Below are 16,890 nucleotides of genomic sequence, written 5' to 3'. Positions count from 1 at the left end.
AAGAAAGCACGGAGGGGACCAGAGGCAAGCTTTTCACAAATGCTGCATGCATTTATGCACAGAGAAAGAAGTTCCAAGAAAAGCGACCAGACATCTGATGCCTGGCATCTACAACAGTGGGTTCATCTAAGTACCATATTTATTTGAATTGGCCAGGCTCGCGAAAAGAAAGTTATAGAAAAGAGTGTTATAGAAAGCGACAGTAGAGGGCAAGCTCTTTAGGGATGAAAGCACGTTATACCATGTATAAAGTATGGAAAAGGCGTGGACTTTCACAGGAAGCAAACTAATACAGAAAAAAATGATCCTCGAGAGACACACCTTCGAAAAGGGAGTACGTCAGGGTACAAAACGTCAAAACTACCACTTCTGAAAGGCACACTTTAGAAAGAAGTGTGCCTGAGCTATTTCCATGAACGTGTTGCTTTGTTGAAAGTGCAGAGCAGTATTTGTCAAACTAAACCTACATGCTTAGAAAAGATTGGCTATTTGGTTAAAGTGCATATTGAAAGAGTTTGCAGCGCAAGCACGAAAGTGCAGAAAGAAAGGTTCCTTCAGGCAGCGGTTCTTCAGTTGGGTTCCTTTAATGGTGTTTTGGGGTTCGTCTAGCGGTCGCATGAGAGACCAGATATTCCATCATCTCCCACAAGAACAAATAATTAAAATTTTGAGGAGAGAACTTGTACCGTATTTCAAACTTAAAATCACCTGGTGCAACGTTTACTCAAAAGATGTACGGAGGAGTCCTGAAACACACCTTCGGCTTGGTAAAAAAAGACATGCATGAACAGCAAATACTGCTATCTATGAACAGCTCGACCAAAATTTGTAGTTGTGCATGACATATAAATTTTTATAACTAGAGCACAAGGCTGCCACATGCTCGAGTGCTCTCTTTTCATAGAGAGGCTATTCCTTCCTCACTTTGTAGCTGCTAGTGCCAGGTCTACTTGGCCATTTAACAGATTACTGCTCATCCATTTATGATGACACACTTCTTTTATTTGGATTGTGCTCATCTTTCATGTTGGCCGACATGAATGAACAGCAGCCTTTGAATTACACTCAAACCTCATTATAACGTAACGGGATATAACGAAGTAAATGAAATTCCCCTTGAAAGCCTTATTGAGAACCATGCATTTTAAACCATGTTATAGCCCCGCCGCGGTGGTCTAGTGGCTAAGGTACTCGGCTGCTGACCCGCAGGGCGCGGGTTCGAATCCCGGCTGCGGCGGCTGCATTTCCGATGGAGGCGGAAATGTTGTAGGCCCGTGTGCTCAGATTTGGGTGCACGTTAAAGAACCCCAGGTGGTCTAAATTTCCGGAGCCCTCCACTACGGCGTCTCTCATAATCATATAGTGGTTTTGGGACGTTAAACCCCACATATCAATCAATCAAACCATGTTATAATAAAAAAAATTGGTGGGTAAATCGATAAAACGAACTAAATCAGTCTATCAAATAGTATATAAAAAAAACAACCGTAATGTGTTAAGTATATCGTTTCTTGCGGAGTTTCACGCTCGTTTGGCGCAGCTCTTTCAAAACTCCCGCGTCGACCTTACAGCCACGCCACGGGCGGCCGAGAGAGCCCTCCTCCTCACACAGCCAGCGGAGAGGATTGAGGAAGCGCTCAGTGGGTCACATGATCAAGAAACGGCGCAGTGGTGCAAAGCGATTTCCCTCTCACTAACACACGATGGGCAAGCTTCACAATACTTACATTTATTCACAAATCAGAGGACATCCATCAGTATTTGAAGTAATCGGTGACGCGTGTCGGCACACGTTTGCCATGCAGCAAGCCAATCAATTTCGCACGTAGTTAGCAAAGCATAGTAGCGCGCGGCTAAGTCCAGCGCCAACACTCTCCAAAGACGACGGCAACAACTGCATCTCCACTTCTACTCTCTGCACCAAGAAAGGAGGACTCCGCGGCAGCTTTTTTTTTTCCCCCTCTCTCTCTGTGCGCGGCCTTGAAAGGAGAAGGGTCTCTACGTGCAGAGACGGAAAAGAGAGAAGCGTGGCACAGATGCCTCGCAGATCGGCATTTAAGAGACAGCAAACAATCAGCCACAGTCTTTTCTTTCCTTTTCTTTTTTTTCCTTCTTCGGGCGCAGCATTGAGAGGTGCCGCGGCGGTATTGGTCATAGTGCTGAGAGCACTTTTGGAGCGCGGTATGTTCAAGTTGAACGTCGCAAGTGCTTGCAGAGCGTTTTCGCCCATTGGAATAAACATAGCTTTGATGGGACCACAGCGTGAGTTCTAATTAACCAGAAGTTAGAATTAAGTGTGTTTGAATTAATGAGATTCGACTGTGTTTATTTTCCGTCGCACGCCTGGTCGCGTAGCGGTACATTGGGCCACGAGGCGGTTTCCATCTTTGCATGCTTATAGGTATGCACCCATCTGAGCATACATTGCCACAAACTGTTATAATCGATATAACAAAATAATGGATATAACGAAATAATTGTGGCTCCCCTTCTACTTCGTTATAACGAGGTTTGAGTGTACAAGTGGTCCTTGTGTGATGACAAAAGGACAGCTATAATGGGGCACCGTACTACTTTCAAGATCAGGGAACAAGCTCGTGGGGTTGAACAGTCCACATAAGTACTCTAGCTATGAAAATACCAGTGGGGAGAGATTGAAGAAACTGCAACTGCAACTGCCTAAAACGGTCAACTGAAAGCTAAGTGATATAAAAGCACATGAGACAGGGTACACAAGCACTTGTGTATATTTGAAACGTTGAGCTATAGGCCAAAAGCTGGAGTCGCAAACTCTTGTCCTACGGCAGAACAGCTAAGCTGATGAACTAGTGTGGCCTTTCAAGTGGTCTATTTACAATTAGACTAGCGGTAAATAATGCAGAGTCAATTTGCACTACCACACAAATAACCAACGCAAGCCAGCATGAACTTTGCCATTCCAGCAAACTGAACTAAGAGACCAGAAGAAAGTGGGAATCTACATTCATGTCTGCACACACTTCTTACAGGGCTTGGCCTCAACTTGGAGTGAGGCTGTTAGTCTTAGGACAAGGCTTTCCTTCATGCCATTTTTCAAGCACAAAGTAGTAGTGATGGTGGTTAGGTGGCGAGCACCAGCCAGCCCAAAACTGGCAAGCGGAGATTCAAATAAATATGGTATATGCACGAGTGAGCAGGTTCTCAGGAGGAGGGCTTGTAGAGACACAAGGCCATCTACCTGAAGAGACCAAGGATTATTCTGCCGTTGCCGACCAACAGGCAGCATGAGGCAAAGAGAGAAACAAAAAAGAGAAGCTCGGGTGAGTCCACACTGGGCGGCGGACAGCCACAACATCCTTCCACAGTCTGGCATGGCTGTGCTGTCTTTACGGCATGGCTGCACCAACTAAACCTCATTCTTTTTCTTAAGTTGAGGTGACAAGGACACCTGTGCATCAGGGCCCAAAAAAGTGAGTTTACTATATGACAATGCAGGTAGTGAAAAAAAAAAGTTGCAGAGGGTACTAAGTGCATTCGTTTGAGATGCAATCATGAAAGCGTTTCTTTTGGTTGGGCTGTTGTTACGGGAGAGTGCTGCGAGGGGGGACTGCCAAGTTGCGTAGAAGGTCAACTGATATGGGATGCTTCCTTTGTAGATCCTACGTCGGTGGCCACATGTTTGACACGGCGTGCCTAAGCATTGCACTGACAATAGTCCTGTGTGCTCGTTTCACCCCTCCGAGTTAGGAATTTTCTTTCTGCTGCAAGGATCCTCTTCTCCTTCTACGCAGCTGCTGCGGCAGCTGTCGGTGTCATGCCAGCATCCGTTCTAGCGGCAAAGGTCCCATGCCTTTCAAACGTGGCTATTGTATATGCCTTCGGCAGATACCATCCACATGTGCACTTTTAGCAACCTACTCAAGAAACACTGTCATGTGAAGAAAAGATGGCAACTCTGTGAGCATCTGGTGCAATGTTATTACCTATGCAAAGTGCAATGTTATTGCCTATGCAAAGTGCAATGTTATTACCTATGCAGTTCCTGTACCATCAATGAGTATATCGGCATGATTGGAGCCCCACAGCGCTTACACAAACTAGCACATGATACGGATGCTGATGTCTGCCTCCAGTGCAGGCTCTGCAGGTAACCCTACACCACAATGTTCAGTGACTTCATACAGTGGAATCTCGATACGAATCTCACGGGGTCACGAAAAATATTCGTATTAGCCGAAATTCGTATCATCGGAACAAATAAAACTACCTAAATTAACAAAGAGTCAGACGTGAACTCATCCAGGCACAAGTACGTGAAAAGCATTTATTCACTTGCCTCGGGTGGGCGGCGCACTGGTCAAGAAAAAGAAAAATCTTCCGATTCTTACAAGCCATCCTCCTGTCAAGGAGTGACAAAAACTCTTCAAACAACACGCTGTCATCCACGCCTTTTTGTTTGTGCGATAGACGCACGGCAAACGACTCTCGCGCTTGAAGCACCGAGGCTTTTGGAACTTTCCTACTACGGTCAGCTTAAGCTTTTCCGATCCGTCGGCTTTACAGCACAAGAGCACAGTAATACGCTCTTTGCTTTTTTCCTCCTCTGCATGTTTCGCCTTTTAAACAGAGGCTCTTTTCGGGTTGCAGGTTAAAAAAGAGACCTGCCTCATCAGCATTAAAAACATCACGAGGCTCATACTCTGCAATGAGTGACGGCAGCTTCTCTAACCAGTGGCTGACAACTGCCTCGTCAGCTTTTTTCACTTCGCCGCAGACCCTTTTGTAAACGAGAGCGTGCCTAGTCTTAAAGCGCTGCAGCCACCCCACCTGAGGCCCGAAATCCGTCGATATGCAGAGCAAGTGCAAACTCGTCGGCTTGCTCCCGCAAAACTTTGCCATCGATATTCACGCCAGCTGCGGTTACCTCTTTAAACCAAGTCAGGAGAGTCTCTTCAAGTTTCACGTGCTGAGCGGTCTTCGCTTGCTTTGCGTTGAACGTTGAATGAAAGCACGTTTTTCATTATGGTCTCTCGCTGTCCAACAACTGTGCTCAGTGTTGACGTTGCAAGGCCTAGCTCCTTAGCCAACTCCGTCCGCTTTCTCTTAGGATCCTCATAACCTTTCGAAGGATGTCTAATTTCTCCTTAAAGGAGAGTGTTTTTCGCTTGCGAGACATAGCTCGTTGCGACTAGGCAAAATGTCGCAAACACAAAGAACGCGTCCGAAGCAGAGCACTGCAACCACTCCGTCCAACGCCACGCAGAGAAAGAGGAAAAGCACAAGAGCAACAAAAGCGTCACCGCCCCACTTGACCCGCGCAGTCCGCCGCGTCGTCGCGTCCTCGCCGCCGCACCCAAAAACAGAGAAAGAAAGGAAACCGTGGCCAGCGCCATCTCTAAACCTAAACCGAAATCAAAGGGCGCAAGCAGTCTCCGAGGTCTCCGATATTGCGCACGCTGCGCGCCGATGTTGGAGGCGCCACACGCTCTTGGCTGGCACCGTTGGCAAAATGCCAAACCGGCGGCGCAGCGCGCATTCCGGCGCACGGCTGAGCGCTGTTCCATTTCGCGGCCGTCAGTGGGGCGGCGTTCATTCGTATCAAACGACGGGGGCAGAAAATCGATTCGTAACAAACATACTCTAGCGCATTGCAAAGTAATGGGGCTCGGCAGGGACCACAGAAAAATTCGTATCATCCGGAAATTCGTATTAGCCGTGATCGTATCATCGAGATTCCATAGGGAAACCAACACTGACGTCGAGTTATAAGAATGCACTTTTTGCTGCGATTCCTGGGTAACCGCCGACTTTTTCATCGATGAGTACAGAACGTGCCATATCTGGCATTACGGTTTCCCCATTTTAGTTGCAAGCACCACCACTAATTGAGCAACTTTCAGAGCAATTATTTTTCACTAATGCGGAACGGTTTTGTTCCATAAGCCCATGGCTGCATAGCCTCGCAGATGAGTTGATTATGCTGTTCTTATTACTTTATAGCGTAAAGGCGAATGTCAAGGGGCTAATCATAATGCAGGTTTTGACACCTCGACCCAAACTGCCACAATGAGCTCTGCTGATGCAGCCAGCCCACAGCCAGGCCCTGCTGCGGCACGACACGACAAAAGCGCAAGCACATGGAGCTAGAGTAGGTTCACCAACCTAATAAGGAAGGTCCGCAACTTGAGGAAGTCGCTATGCTTCGGGTTCTCCACTGCAAGGGAATCAGTAGCACATCGTTACGCACATGCCATGCAGTAGTTGAAGGTAGTAACAAAAAACACGATCAAAAAAAAAAGAGTGCAAAGAAAGAGACAGGTGCAGTGCAGCCCACGTGCAGCGGCTGTGATCACCTTCGACGATCCCCCAGGGGTAGAGTCGACCGCGGACTCGCCGACCGTTGATGTCCACCACCTGGGTACTCGAAATTACAGCGAACGGGATGCTCTCCTGCACAAGACAAAGCGGTGCAAGGTTGCAAAAATGACACAACAGTCATGTTATCCTTAAGGCATATTGAATGCCTGCGAATGTGGAGAGAATAAGAAAACTCCGCAGCAGGAGAGCATCTAAATAACATGAGAACAAGCGGTGGAGATTAAAAGAAAAAGAGGAGGAGGGGGTTAATAGGCTGAAGTGGCGGAGGTGCACCTTGCGTGCACAGTATGAGGAGCAGACTGGCTGCCTTGGTGACGGAGAAGCCATGCCCCTTTTGCTATGGCTGCTTGTTGTATGCACGCTTTGCAGTGAATGGGCATTCGCATTCGCATACAATGTGCTGGCCACTGTTACACTCCGTCAGCTGTGGTCAAAATAGTAAGTCATCGTAGAGTGCAGACATCACGCATGTAACCTCAATATCGCAATCATTATAGGTGTTGTTCTACAAATTAAAAGGATTTATGACGTGACCTCTCGTCTTTTTGCTACCAACAGCTTGACTTATGGCCTTGGCAAAATTATTGCAGTGGCCATTCTTGTGAGCACAACCCTAAACACGTTTCACGCACGCTGCTCGTGGTTTGGCTTGTGAGTGCAGTCACTTTGATGCCCGAAATCCATGTTGACTAAAAGCAGGCTTCCGGCAACAGTGTGACAATTTACCAAAACGAGGGCTAGGCGTAACTAGAGCATCCCGCCTTGTCAGTAGCGGCCCCAGATAATGGAAGCTGCGAGTTCATCCTGAGTCAACGAAACGCCTTGCGTTGATTGCATTGGATGGGATGAATCACATTTAAAATTCTAACTAAATAACAGGGGCATGCCTGACATGTACTTCACTCGAGTCCTGCTTCATGGTCTCCACTGTTGATAACATCTTACATGCACCTGTGCAGTGAGTGTGTGCGGAACTCAGCTGACATTCAACATGGCTTCTGTGCTGCACAGTTTTGCAGAGAAGTCCCCTTTGAGGAGGAGGTCTGAAGAGATAGTCCGCAGCTCTCCACTACAAGTTTCTTTTCCCCCCACATTTGTCATCTTGGCACCACAGGTTGCCAAGGCATCACATTTTTGCCTATTGGTGTCCCGTGCTACGTGACGCCGGGCAAAAAATCAGCGTCCCAAACTCGCTGTAATGGTAACGGGTGGCTCTGACTGACACTCCCATGTTTAAAACACATACATAGCCCATAAAATGGGTGGCCGGATAGCCCCTATGGTAGCTCAGTTGGTAGAGCATCGGACACGTACGTTAATTGAAAGTCACAGGTTCGGCCCCTGCCCACGGCAAGCTATCTGTTCATCCACTTTTATTTCTTCACATTTACATTACAGTTACTTATAATGATATCCCCTATACTTTCCTTTGCATAATTGTCTGTTGGTTCTCATTAATTCTGTTCCTAACAACTGTCAATTGTAATTTTCACATTTGCAGCCTTGAAAGAAATGTTTTGGTAACTATGCAATATTTTATATCAGTGTTGTAGCTAGAGAGGAGGAGGATGTACATTTTATTGGTAAAACAATATAGACAGAGAAAATAATGTAGCTTCTAAGAATTATGATCGTGACAAGTTCCGCCGTAAGTTCAGTGTAAATGCAAAAAGTTTCGACAGATGAATTACCTCATGCCACGGACCCTGGTGAAGTTCACTGTGCATGTTTGGAAGGGTACAAATTGTTCTAGAAAAGCATCAGAAGCACAAACCTTGAGCTCTCTGTCTTGCAGCTTGATATCGTCATCCTCGTCACTGTCACATTCTGGCAGCTGGTAGACTGTCACCTGATGCTCTTCAAGTTCTCGCAGAACCTGTGACAGAGTGCAAAATGTTCAGATACAGCAAAATGATGACGAACCTGGCTTCACATAACTAGGCTTGTGCGAATATAGTGAATTTTAGGTTCAAAGCAAATCGGAAGTGAACGGTGACCTGGCTCCAACAAAAGTACAACAGCCAAAATAGCATTTGGAGCACTTTTTGGAGCACTAAAACCCAAATTTAGAGCAGGTTATGAAAAGAAAAAAAATTGGCAGATACCACGTACAGTGTGAATCGACGATATGCAAAGCACAAATGAGGTATCTTGATATGTCACTTTAAAATCACCACAACGTTACGAGGTGGAGATAAATTACGCCGCACATGACTTCCGTGTCATGATTATCACATTTGGATGCATCGTTTACCTTCATCATCTATTCACGTCGCGCGATACCAAATTCAGTATATGTACAGCTACTTTGCCATCCATTGACCTCAAGTAAAACCTAATTTGGTATATGTGGAGCTTGCGAAACGGCTGCGAGCGCATCATGAAGGGCCCAATATACTCCAATGTAACATTGATGCGCGTGCACGCTGTTACAGAGCGACGCTACATTAGCAAAACGTGAGCACTCTATAGCCTGAAGCCAGGCCCGACAAGCGTCTATCAGCGCGGCCCAACGGCAACTGGTGCGAAATGCAACATGCTGCATTTTGCGCCGATGCGTTACAAACGCAGCTTTGCGTCTGCCTCTTTTCGTGACGAAGGGATGCCAGACGCGCTGAAACGCGCATTCATCAAAGCAATGCAGCGCGGTGCGCGCCTACACCAGCATGACGCAACGAAACCAACGTCGGGTCACGTCGAAATGTATTGACGCCTTGACTGTGGCATGTAGCCCTGTTCTAACATGACACGCATCTCATGACTACCATGTTTGCAGCACTCACATACCTTCGTCATCCATTGACATCACGTAACACCAAATTTGGTATATGTGAAGCTAGCAAAACGGCCGTGAGTGCATCATGAGTGTGACATGTAGTCGTGTTGTTACATGACACGCATGTCGTGAATACTATGTTTCGATGTGCCATTTACCTATGTCGACCGTTGGTGTGACGTAATATCGAATTTGGTACAGGTGAAGCTAGCGAAACGGCCGCTAGTGCATCATGAGCGTGGCATGTAGTCATGTTGTTACATGACACGCATCTCATGATATCATGTTTGCACAAGTCACATACCTTCGTCATTCTTTCGCGTACCGCAATACTAAATTTGGTATATGTGATGCTAGCGAAACAGCCTCGAGCGCATCATGAGCGTGGCATGTGGTCATGTTGTTACATGACACGAATGTCATAATTTTCATGTTAGGATCTGTCGTTTGTGTACGCCATGCTATCATGTCATACCATACCTGTTTTGCAACATGTCATGTGAACAAAACCACCGCAAGAGCAGCAGGACCATGAAATGTAAATCATTACAATCACAACATACATATCATGATTTTTATGTTATGACTAGTCATATATGCTTGCCATACAGTCATGTTATGCCATACCAAGTTTGGTATCGATACCATTATCAAAACGGCAATGAGAGCTAAAAGCCGTAAGCGGATAGATAGACAAATAGATAGATACGCTCAAAGCTGCCGATGTTCGCTAAGAAATGCTTTGGATTTAAAAAAAAACAACTATGAAACATCTCCCCGAAGGGAACCGTGACGGGATGCGAAGCAGCAGCGGTGCGCACGGCGTTGGCCTGGTTGAAACGGGTGTCACCGCGGGTGCTGAAAGAATGGTTTCAAGCGAAACTCGGTGTAGCGTTTACTAGAGTAAACATTTGTATCAAACGCAAAGACACGGCAGGCGGGACTCGTTCAAGACGCTTGCACTCGGCTTCGTTGGCTCGCGCTTCAACGCTGTTACCTGCGTGCCGTCTGTATTCTTGAACGCGATTGGTGTTCTTGACTCGCACCTTGTCGGTGTCACTGGTTTTCCACTGCCGATGCCTACGTTCAGCTTCCCTGGCTCGCACCTCGTTGGTGTTGACGTTCCCATTCGCGAACGCGATCAGCTTCGCTGATTGCTGGGAAAGGTATGCGCACACTAGTGGGAAGCATGCCATGATGGCGTCCCGCCCGTCGGCGCGATCGCGTGGAAAGCAGCGGCGTGTTGTCCACATTTTCCGCGCCGTGGATTCTCGAAGTGCGCGCAGCGCATGCAAACACCGGCTCCTGGCTGCTTCTCGCCAACAGATAGAGAGAGGTGGCGAGGGCGAGATGATGCCCACATGAGGAGTGGGCTCAAGCACTGCGAGTGGTGGAGAGGGGAAGCGAGAAAGACCTGAGACGTGGCGAGTGTGCGGCAGACAGGGGAGAGAGACGTCACCGCACACTGCTAGGAGGGCGTGAGCTACTTGGCACCGCTTCAACACCAGCGGCAAGCGGAGCGGAGTCGACAGAAGGCAGCATTATACCGGCTTGTGAAAGAGCTGTTTTGCATCTAAAAAGACATCTATTTTACATTATGCAAGACCCAATTTTTTGCAGTAAAAAAAAAAGAAGGCTTAAATTTAGACAAAACGCCAGTCACAGTACAGCAGCACAATCACAAGGTGCATCATAGTCACAGCGAAAGCTAGAAGAGTGGCCTTTCAGAGTCTTATCTGAACACTCATTGTGTAACTGCTGCAAGAACACTTGCTAGATCCCCATTACAGCATTATTAATCATAATTTTTGAGTAGTAGGCCGGCATTTGCTATGCTATTTTTCATCATTTTTCTGAGAAGCGTGGTGTCCGCTAAACACAGGCAAGAAATTTTGTGCCAATTGTTCATGCAGTGGCTGATGACAATGAGGAATTATGCCTGAAGTGGGTATGCGCCACAGTTAATAGCTGAACAAGAACAAGCTTTTGTAATGTGTTGAAGCATTAGACGACCCACTCATAACGCTGTTCGCATTGTGCGACGAGTGGGTGTTCCTCCGCCGTTTTAAAACGCTTTATAAGTCGTATTAACGCGCTTGCTTTCACGACATCAAGCCTGCCTAAAGCAAGTTTTCCAACAGATCCCAAGCACTGGTGTGGCTCAGTAATAGAATAGCGGGCTGGCACGGGTTTCGAGCCCCACTGTGTAATTGGTGCTAGGTTTTTTTTTTTTTCTAATTTCCCGCAATGTGGTTACAGACACCAGCGGCGGTGGTGGACAACTGCACGTCACCCGAGTTGTGATCTCATAATAGCTTTGGCTGTAAAAAAAAAAACAATATGTACAAACCATATTCCACTTCACTTACATCGTGCAGCGTGAACATGAGCACTGCTTTTTCAATGAAAGTTGTGTTTGAAACCACCCACTGAGCAAACAATGATGAAGCCTGCATTAGCGTTTGATACTCCTTTCAAATCCTTTGACCGACTGCGAATTCAACTGTGGCTTTGTCAAGCTGGCGACCGTGTCATTCAGGAGAATTATAGAACCTAGGAGTAGGTTAGGCAAAAAACGAAATTACTGAAGCACAATTTTTTTAGGGCAGAAGAATTGTCATTTAGTGCTTAAAACAATTGCTAGTAACCTTTTTTCGATATCAGCGATCATACTAGCAATCTTAATCATGCAGCGCATACATGCAATAATAATTGAATAAAATGTGCTATGACCAGTGAGTAGCACTAACAGCGCCTTCCAAATCATAATGCGCTTTTTCGCAGGACACTAGTGTACTGCGGCAAAAGAAGCCTAAATCTCGTTCTGCGTGGTTTAGAACAAGGCCAAAAATATTTCGAACAACTACAAATACCCTCTCTCCTTTTTTAAATAAGAATGCATTTCTTAGTCGGGCTATGTCAGGTGTCTGGTGGCGTCCGCACGCCGGCAGGTGTCATCTATTTGCTCCAACTCCCTCTCCCATAGCAACAGTTGTGGGCAGAGTAGCGGAGAGTGAGTGGAGAGGAGGAGCACACTCTGGTGTGTGAGGGCACTTGCAAAGCGGGAGCTCAACGGAGCTCCAGCCTGCGTGAAGAGAGTGTAGGAGAGGGTAGGTGCAGTGCTTCGCGGCTCCCTCTGTGCCTTCTTCACATTCGCTCTCCTCCTGCACCTCACTCTCCCGTCCACCAGCTTGTACGTATATATGAATAAAGTGAAGCGCGCTCCTCACTCTCGACCATTTGCTGGCTGGTGAATGTATACATAAATGGTTACGGTACAAAAGCTCGTCTCCTCATTAATTTATGCCAATAAATTTACTGTGCCGTGTGCTCTCGGCACAAAAAATGTATTTGCATTTACAATTCCCTTAGGGCAGATAGGGGCAATTTTTTCTTTCATGGTGGGGGTTAGGTTATGAACCCAACGTCTCGGCTCACAACGGCATGCGCCCATTGGCCGGGTGACGACGCCGGGTATTTATCGGCTGGAGAATGCAACTGCAAGGCAGAAAAATGTTTTTAAGCGTTGTTACCGACGTAATGACTGGCAACGCTGGCACTCACAGCACGTCAAGCTTGTTCGCGTGCAGAAAACGCGACATACGCTTCAAGCTTTACTTCCTAGCATGCCATAACGGCGTTTTCTGACTAAGAAATTCATATCTCCTGCGAAGCGTTGGTGGCTACGGCAACACATTTTCGTCTTGAAGTTATGGCTTACCACCGATAGGTATCCGCTGCAGTCAGTGAACCGATGGGCGTGTGTGGCATTGTTAATTTATCTGGTTGGTCACATCTCGCAAGTGTCTTCCCCTAACTAGCATTATCTTACACAGTGGTTTAGGGATAGGGTTTACGCGCTTGGATTGATTGATGACACAAGGTGGCCATCATTTGGTTTCCATTTCTCCCTGAAAATTGAAACTGCTCGAAGAATTTTGATGCAGCGTGGCGCAATTTCAACAAACTTTATGTTTTTGGCACAGTTCGGCATAACAATGTAGAGTTGTATCAAGTTGGTGGAATCGGCGCAGCTGTTGCACTTCTGTTCGAATAACTTCAAATAGAATTGCAATAGTATCTATCACATATTATGTAGAAAAATATGGATATTTGTCATGACCCAACTCACCAGCAAAATACATCTTAAATATTGAAACAAGGCCTATGCTAATGCCATTCTTTTTGACTCAAAGCAAGTGGGGGGGTACCTTGAAGAGTAGCAGCATCTGACTTTTGCTAGAGGGCAAGTGATAACCTATAAAATACGTTTCGTTTTAAAATTTACAATACTTATTGCATATAAGCCAATACAAAAAGCTTTTAAAGTGATGTAATGGGCATGATGAATGAATGTGAGGCTAATATGTTTATTTAACTGAAACTTCAAAACAATGTGGATTATCCTTGGATGGATGTTTTCACAGCTTAGCAAGCTTCCTCTGGTGTGAAACCAACTTTACAGAAAGTTACACTTGAATGGATGCTTTAGCGGTTTAGCACTCCCCAACTGCAGCAAAACAACCTTTACAAGAATTATATGTGGATTAATAAACACTTATTAGTTCATTTCAAATACTTCTGAATGTTCAATAATTCAATGTCGAATCTAAGTGAATTTGAATACAGTACTATTCGTTTGAATATTTGAAGCATTCGAATATTCGCACAGGCGTGCACATCACGCTATTATAACATTAGCATGCTCAGCACCTATGTGGTTACGATAAAGTGTGGTGACCTTGTCTGCACTAATCGCTGATTTAGCATGTCAAGCGAACATTCAGGCTATGAGAGATGGCTTAGTACTAATGACGATTCGCCGCAGGGGTGCATGGGCACTGTCACGTTTGATCCAGTGTTTGTAACTGGTCTTTCCCCAGCCAGTTTCCCCAGCCAACGCATAGAACCAGCGCAGCTGCCATGGCCATACAAACACAGGTTGGTTGATACAGGATGTAAACAAGCCACATGCTTACAAAGCCAAACATGGTTCTACATGTAATTGCCTCAGACTTGATGATGCTGGGACATTTGCATTTGTTGGGAGTCACTGCACAACGCCACATCAATAGGTAACATGTTTATTCTGCTTCGCATTTATGACGTATGCCTTTCATTGTTGTGTTCGCAGCCATCAGTAGCTTGGGTTACAAGCCAACATGGCAGCACTCCTGCAGACACGACCGCCAGCCTTGATCCGAACACGCATTTGCTACTCGCCCACACTGCCCTTATAGGAATAAATAAATTACGAAATCAGCTATTGGTTTGTATCATCTCATGGTGGGCACAAAGAATCAGGTAAGTTCTGTCCTTATTATTAAGATCAGCTGTGTTTACTAAGCCACACCTGCTAAGCTTTGTCCCCCAAAATTTGGTAATTATTATGAAAACACTGCAAAATATTAACGAATACAGTGCTCTTGAAGCTTTAGAATGCAAACATAAAGCAAATAAATGCATAGATACCCAGCTTACAGGCCAAGCATTGCAAGATTATGACATGATAAATACGAGGCGGAAGGAAATGTATACACAGGTGCCGCCATGTTGACTTTTCCGATGCTGCTCTCTGCTCGCTTTTACTTGCGTGTGCACAAGCACTATGAGGACACTGAGCTGATGAAATGGGATGAATGACGACATTTTGAGCAGCGCTGCCACAGGCCACGACCCAGGGATGGCCATTGTGTGGTGGTGCCATCTAGATTTTGTTGAACAAACCAACAGTGAAAAATCGTCCATGATAGGTTCCCAGAAATCTCACTTTTCGCTTTCTTTTATGCCGGATTAAATATAGATACGCAAGCACGTTTCATTCAGCTCTACATGGACATGGCTGTAGTTGGCTAGAATAAAACTAGACACCTCACATTTTGCTGATGAATATCATAGCTACTGGGTTGCCATATACCGTATATACTCGAGTAATGAACACACTTTCTTCCCGAAAAATTGAAGCAAAGTTGAGGGTGCAATTATTATGCGAGAGAAATTTTATGAAAACTTTCTCGGAATGAGTAAATAATGCGGCATTGACTTGACCTTTCTCAATTGACATGCGTGTACACAGTTTGGGAACACCTTCTTAGTTGCACTTTACTCATCTTCGGTGGTTGGTGGTACCATCTTCTGCAAGCTGTCCCTGCACCGTTCGCGCACTCCATAAAAGCCATTTGCGACTTTTTCTCGCAATCATTTATCTGCAAGAGTGGTATCTGTGTGATCTCGAGAAGCACCCAGAAGCATGGGCTACCACGCACTTTGCCAACTAGGTGAGAGCCTCACACAACCGTGCCGCCGCCATTGACACTGCAGCAAGCTACCACTGAAGTATCAAAACAAGCCTTTGATGACAAGATTAAGGGGGGATATGAGTCTTTAAAATTTTTTTTTCTGTTTTTGGCTCAATCTTGACCAAACCTCACCATCTTGGACAGTTTTTCATGCTGATTTCAAATATGTAATTGTTTCTGAAATAGCTTCAGTGGATAAAAAGATATTAACATCTGTATTTAATTAATTATGCACTTCATTGGGGGCTTTTTGGCAACTTAATCAAGCCAGATCCAAAAAATAAATGCATAGCCCCAATGCTGAGGGCTTTCTGTATGGGGTGATGCTATTTTTATTAATTTTTAGGCATTATATAGATAAGAAAACAGACCAGCACTTACAATGGATATTCTGTTCAATTTTCGCTCATTACTATCCATAATTGTAATTAACAGTATGCTTCTAGAGTAATCAAAATAGCATCACCCCATAGGTAATGTTATTACAAATAAAATGATACCAAGTTTGTCATTCTCAATCAACAGTAACATATAAGAAAAACCCCTAAGGTTTAGTGTGGTGCACAAAAACATCGAACTGAGAAAAACGCGTTTAGAGTTTCTAATAACTGTAACTTTTGCTAAAGTGAAGCTAGAGCAATAAAAATGGCACCGTTGTATAGCTCTACATTATGTGAGTATGGCTGTACCAAATGTGTCAATGCACCTTCCCAAAATATTTGCCACAGCTCATTTCAAAACTGTGTACTGGCCGTTGAATCAGTATAAGGAACCCAGTCTACAACTTTGTGGCTGTTCTAGTGCACTGGAAACCAAAGGAAGACACATGTTATATATAAAAACATCGCCCTTTTATACATAAAACACTATTTCATGTAAAACACACATTTTTGTCCCAGACATCCTTACAATTCTACAGCATGCCAGGGCTGTATGCAGTGCCTCTTGCAGGCTTATGTCGCTTTGCAAGTGTTGCCTTTGTTCAACTGCTCTGCAGGTGCTCCCTCCGCGATTTGTGAAGCCTGGTTTTATCCTTTTCAAGGCTACGACGCATGAAGAGATTTCCTGCACTGTAGCCTAGCTTCTCAGCAATTGCTTCACTGCTCTTCGTGGCCCCCTGATTAAAGCGGCTGATGGCTTCAGCCACTGCTCTTTCTACGCTGCGCAGTGAGGCATGGGTGGTCTTGGGGACTTGTTGCCAAATTGTAGCGTGTAAGCTCTCACTAGGATTCTGGGTGATCCTATCAATGCACCTTTCCAACAATGTTTTGTCGCTAAGCCTCATAAACACAGGCTCTAGTGCCTCACAGACGAAATCGGGCAGGCTGTTCTTGTGCGGTGGAGGCACCTCACTATTGGCTATGGCCCTGTTGAACTTGCACCATGAATCTGTTCCCTCAGGGCAGAGGTCATGTTTGGGTGCCTCGTCTGTTGATGACATGTGCCTTAGTGTGGCCA

General features: G+C 45.6%; 1 protein-coding gene across 4 annotated transcripts in view; it reads right to left on the bottom strand.

Moving 5' to 3' along the window:
- Positions 1-16,890, bottom strand: part of LOC142804117 (septin-2-like) — a 36,692-nt gene that overhangs the window by 9,708 nt on the left and 10,094 nt on the right. For 2 of the 4 annotated variants that reach the window (XM_075890695.1, XM_075890697.1), the window contains 4 exons: positions 8,132-8,233; positions 6,333-6,429; positions 6,142-6,193; positions 3,218-3,238 (listed from right to left, as the gene is read on the bottom strand). In XM_075890695.1, the coding sequence (XP_075746810.1) occupies positions 3,218-3,238; positions 6,142-6,193; positions 6,333-6,429; positions 8,132-8,233 (272 nt within the window). The remainder of the gene's footprint in view (positions 1-3,217; positions 3,239-6,141; positions 6,194-6,332; positions 6,430-8,131; positions 8,234-16,890) is intronic. The other 2 variants (XM_075890696.1, XM_075890698.1) reach the window with 1 other exon arrangement.

Source organism: Rhipicephalus microplus, chromosome 3 (assembly GCF_043290135.1).
Source record: "Rhipicephalus microplus isolate Deutch F79 chromosome 3, USDA_Rmic, whole genome shotgun sequence".
In the NCBI taxonomy this organism is placed as follows: Eukaryota; Metazoa; Arthropoda; class Arachnida; order Ixodida; family Ixodidae; genus Rhipicephalus; species Rhipicephalus microplus.
The sequence above is the reverse complement of the archived record's forward strand: the minus strand, read 5'-3'. Positions and strand labels throughout refer to the sequence as shown.